The sequence below is a fragment of the Lottia gigantea genome (assembly GCF_000327385.1).
Source record: "Lottia gigantea unplaced genomic scaffold LOTGIsca_283, whole genome shotgun sequence".
Classification (NCBI taxonomy): domain Eukaryota; kingdom Metazoa; phylum Mollusca; class Gastropoda; family Lottiidae; genus Lottia; species Lottia gigantea.
This window is the reverse complement of record NW_008708909.1, coordinates 10507-15603: the sequence shown is the minus strand read 5'-3', so window position 1 is coordinate 15603 and position 5097 is coordinate 10507. Positions and strand designations below refer to the sequence as shown.

Here is a 5097-nt window from a genome sequence, read left to right as displayed (position 1 = left end):
AACTGTATACTATTTGGAACGACAACTAACGTCAATGTACGATTTATGTTTGGCACGCATGCGCGAAATTAACTTGCAAGCTTTTATGCAACATGGTGTTCGAGGTGAATGACGTCAATTTCAGTCGTAGATCACGTTTCCAGCTAAGTCAGAATATTCCTCCCCATTGTCTTTCAATTCCACTCTTGGGGAAGTATCCCTAGGTATTCATTTCTTGTTTATCTATTTCTTTTTAAACTGAGATTTACCACTTACAAGCCAACTTTATATTAGTTTTAGAGCAAAATTTATTTTTAAAAATTCTTAAATTTGGTTGAAAATATAAAAGTGAATAATTTACCTGTTGTATTTTTCTGGTAACCATGACAATGTACATTTATGTTCGACCCGTTGGCTGAAAAACAAAGGTCGATATTTCGAGTGAGGGTTTCTCAAATAAACATTTTGTTTTTCCGAACAATATTGGTAACACCAGATTCTGTAGATTGAGAATGATCTTTTTGTCTCATATCTCTCTGGTAATATATAAATGGGGTGGGTTTTAAATCCAAATCGACCTACCAGCCATACCAGAAGTGAAAAAAATGCGCTTAATAAGTCATTGTTGAATTTGAGGATCGTTGATTTTCATACTACGAAACGAAAATAGTCAATTTGGCGGAATTTTGTTGACGCCAATATTTTGGAATCAAAATTATTTCAAAAATGAAACGAAACAAATGAATATTTCTTTGCTTCTTCTAAGATATTTTTCATCACATTTTCTGATTCAAATCATGCTCAAAATAATAATAATCCATTTTCACTGCCATAAATCAAATGGAGCACACAATAACACGTAAAAAGCAATAAATTCGACAATATTCATATTTGTGCATTTTTATTGGCTGTAGGGATTTGAAAGAGCGGTTGGGATTTAAAACCCGTCTATATAAATACAGATCTTACCATCAAGTAGTATAAAATATATAACTTCATTCTTTTCCAATTTCAGATCCTTTATTTCTAAACTAAACTCTGTACCGATACGTCCAATATCTTTATAAAACATTGTCATTCCGGAGTCCGTACAGATCAATTCAAATTTTGGGAATCCTTTCGCATACATCTTTACTTTTTCACAGGATCTAGGACCAAGGTGTATGTAGAAAACCTCTAAATATAAAACTTTAACTTTGACAGTACAACTGTAGGTAATCTCTTTCCCAATGTAATCGTTACCAGCTATGTAAAATATTGGAAATCCATTTATAAAATTTTTAGGAGAATTCCCTATGAAATTGTTGATTCTAGTTGCTAAAATAAAAATACAAACAAACATTTTGTTATAAATAAAATTACAGACCTTGTCGGAGAGTAGTATTATGTGTGTCGAAAGGGTGCTCATATCCCAGACTCAAACATTTCCACCATCATTGTGTCAGTCAAACTAATTAGTGGTTTATCCCCAATTACTTGATTTAAATTGCATCTTGACCTCTGGTTATTTAAAACAATAAATTTGATATTCATTGACCTTTTGTGTTTCAAACAAGCATGAGAATCATATTAGCTTGAGTCACTAATTCAAAAAACGCTATTGAAAAAGGAAATTCAACAAACAATCAGAACTTTTAAACGGTCGTGTGAGAGGTTCAGCCTACCTTGTACACAAATCACCGGAATATGTATCATTATATCACTTGATGGATTTACGCTTACATTACATCGTTTCTTTCCACTACAACTGTTATAGATGTTTAATTTATCTTCATAATTTACTTTAAAATTATTTTCTTCATTGACTAAACAAGAAGAGTTCCCCTTTGATGGAGTACATGATGTGTCATTAATTTGCTCGTAGAGTATTGTCGCACCAGTCCATTCCAATCGTATAATATAGTCTTCGCAGCATTCTATCGAATGGGTTGTTTCAGCAGGACTGAAGCATTCACATATATTGCTATAGTTGATAACACAAACATCATCTGAAGCTGAAATATTAAGACATTGATTTAACACAAAGTTATTTATTTATGTTAGTTATGTTCTAGTCAATAACAGCTATCATGCTTTGTTTTCGTTGTGATTATTTTTTTTTTTTTTATTTTTTTTTTTTTTGGGAACGTCCCTAGACAAAATCGAAAATGGTATAGCATAATTGTCTTCACCAAACATTTTTAAATGACCTGGAATCAAAAATGAATATCTAAAACTCAATTTTTGCTAAACCGGAAGTGTGCCATTGCATAATGTGCAAATATATTGCATCAAGTCTGTAGGGCTTATTTATGAACCGATTTACCTGAAATGAGGTGAGGCTAAATTCAAAATTTTAAATATTTTTGTCAAAAAAATTTGAATCCAAAATTTTCAAAAAAGCTCAAAATTTCTAACTCAGTCGCTAATTATCCGATTGATTTGAAATTCACAGGACATATACAGAATGTCCATACAAATAAATTCATACAATCAAAATTTTTCTATCACTTCCGGTTTTTGCGTGAGAACTTCCGTTTTTTTTAAATCACGTCACTTCCGGTGTAAATTTCAGATGTTGGCAAAAACCATATATATTGTCTGTCAGTCATAATTAGAATGCACTTAGCAGAAAAAATCCAAACCGGAAGTAATGCATAAGTCGTCGCCTCGGACTGACCCATTTTGGCAAAAAATTAATTAGTCCTCCATTTTTTATCCGCTTTTTATGATTTTGGTGTCTATTAAAACCTTGAACCTTGTCTACAGTTTGTTGGAACAGAATTTTGAATTTCGAATTTGAATGTTTTTTTATATTCGTTTGAATTTTTTAAAAATTCAAAAGGCCACACCATATGACCTTGAACTTTGATGACCATGAAAATTTCACTGTAGGATGTTCTTGACCTCAGCTATCCACAGTTGTACTCATATTGGTTGAAAAATATTAACTTCCGGTTTAATAGCCATTCAAAAATTAACATTTTTGACAACTTTGGACGGCTGTATGACCTTTCCTAATAAATACAGAAAATTATTTTTTTCAATTTTGTAATTCCCTTTTGATTATCTTTTCAATGATATATTCTAACTTACAATGTAATTAATTCCTAGCAATATGGTTTGTATATTCAGGATCTAGTCAATTTTCTCTTTTCAACGATATGTGACATGGGTGGTTTAATACAAAATTGAATTTGTGAAAATAGGCATAAAAGTGTTAAATGTTTATAAAAAATCTGATAACAATCTGCAGATTGTGGGGATTAAAATGATTGACAGGTGTTATAACAGGTTTTATAATATGATAGGAAAGCTATCATATGAACTTTTGACATGCAAGTGTGAAGTAGTTTGGGTCATAAACAGATTAATCTGATTATGTATTTTTTTAACACTTAAAAAATAACTTTTTTTTTTAATTTTCACTTACAATAATTTAACATATACTCATATAGAGTAGTGAATTTTTGATACATTAACCTGTTCGAATTTTTTCTGTACCATTAATAGAACTCTATCTGCAAGATACACACAACAGTTTGGTTATTGGTGTTAGTTAGGCTGAGGGAATAAAAGCAAACATCGGGCTGTCTCTAGCAAACACTGACCGTGGAATCAGAATACAGAGCGGGATTCTAACCCACAGCACTTAATCGCCTAGCAGGCACCAATTCAACTGGCTTCCGACTGCGTTAATCCTTAGCAATAAAGTGGCAATTTTATCTTCTGCTAAGATTATTATAGGTCATAAATAAATTAATCTAATTACACTATCTTTCAACTCTATAATAATTCACAGTTTTTTTTTTAAATTTTTTGCAAAATTTCCCCTTTGAAATACAGTCTCAGGTTTTTTATGACGTTCGCAAGTATTGTCTGGACAAAGTTAATGGTATAAACCGCGATCCATTTAGGATCTTTGTTACTGGTTCAGCTGGTACCGGTAAATCTCATCTTATCAAATGTATTCAATACGAAGCGTCTCGAATTTTTGCGAAAACTGAGGAAAGTTTAGATGACATCACTGTTCTCTTTACCGCACCAACTGGGGTGAGTGCTTTTAATATTGAAGCGTCAACTATTCACAGAAGTTTTTCAATAAGAAAGGGGTTCTCATTTCCACCTTATCAACCATTGGGACAAGAAACTATTAATACATTAAGATGTAAATATCGCAACTTACAAATATTAATTATAGATGAAATTTCAATGGTAGATCATAAGCTTTTTTGTTACATTCATGGGCGATTAGGGCAAATAAAGGGTACCGATGAGTTATTTGGAAATATCTGTGTCATATGTTTTGGAGATATGAGGCAACTAAGACCAGTTAAAGGTAATAGTTTATGTCATGAAAGTGTCATAGACCTATGGAACGGTTAATTCAAACTTGTTGAACTTACTGGAATTATGAGACAAAAAGATGATTTAGCCTTTGCCCAAACATTGGATAGAATTAGACAAAGAAAAAAAAGTGAACCAATGCTTGCTTCAGACGTTAAAATGTTACAGAGTAGGGTAATTGGTAACGGAGATGATTGTCTGCATATATTTTCTATTAATCAGCAAGTTGATGATTATAATTCTAGAATGATTGATGAAAAATGCCCAAATTCTGTGTCCATCAGTGCTCTAGATTATTCAAAAGATGTCAGAACCATTAAAATGACGCTTAAAACCACTGACTGAAGTGACTGATACACCATTAGTGTCTTGCTTAAAAATAGGTGTAGGGTCAAAAGTTATGTTAGTAATTAATTTGAATGTTTCTACTGGCTTGATAAATGGAAGTTTTGGTCAAGTAACATTCATTCAAACTGATCAGAATAATCAAACTGACAAAATTTTTGTAAAATTTGATAATGCTAAAGTTGAAATAAATGAAGACAGTGTTCCACTTCCGCCAAATGTACCACGTGGTAGTATTGGTATTGAGAGATATGAAAGCCCTCATGTTAACTATAAGGGCGATGTTAGACGCCAGTTCCCTTTACGTCTCGCCTATGTAGTTACTATTCACAAAGTACAAGGTCTAAGTCTCGATAGAGGCGTAATATCACTTCATAAAATATTCCAAGCTGGTCAAGCCTATTTTGCGTTAAGCAGAGTTAAACATTACCGGGTCTTACAATACAA

General features: G+C 32.2%; 1 protein-coding gene across 1 annotated transcript in view; it reads right to left on the bottom strand.

Moving 5' to 3' along the window:
• Positions 1-2642, bottom strand: part of LOTGIDRAFT_175445 (hypothetical protein) — a gene marked incomplete at both ends in the record, with an annotated part of 3372 nt that extends 730 nt beyond the window's left edge. Inside the window, 4 exons of the mRNA XM_009056662.1 lie at positions 341-394; positions 949-1296; positions 1644-1973; positions 2639-2642. Of these exons, the coding sequence (XP_009054910.1) occupies positions 341-394; positions 949-1296; positions 1644-1973; positions 2639-2642 (736 nt within the window). The remainder of the gene's footprint in view (positions 1-340; positions 395-948; positions 1297-1643; positions 1974-2638) is intronic.
• Between the last annotated feature and the right edge of the window lie 2455 nt (positions 2643-5097).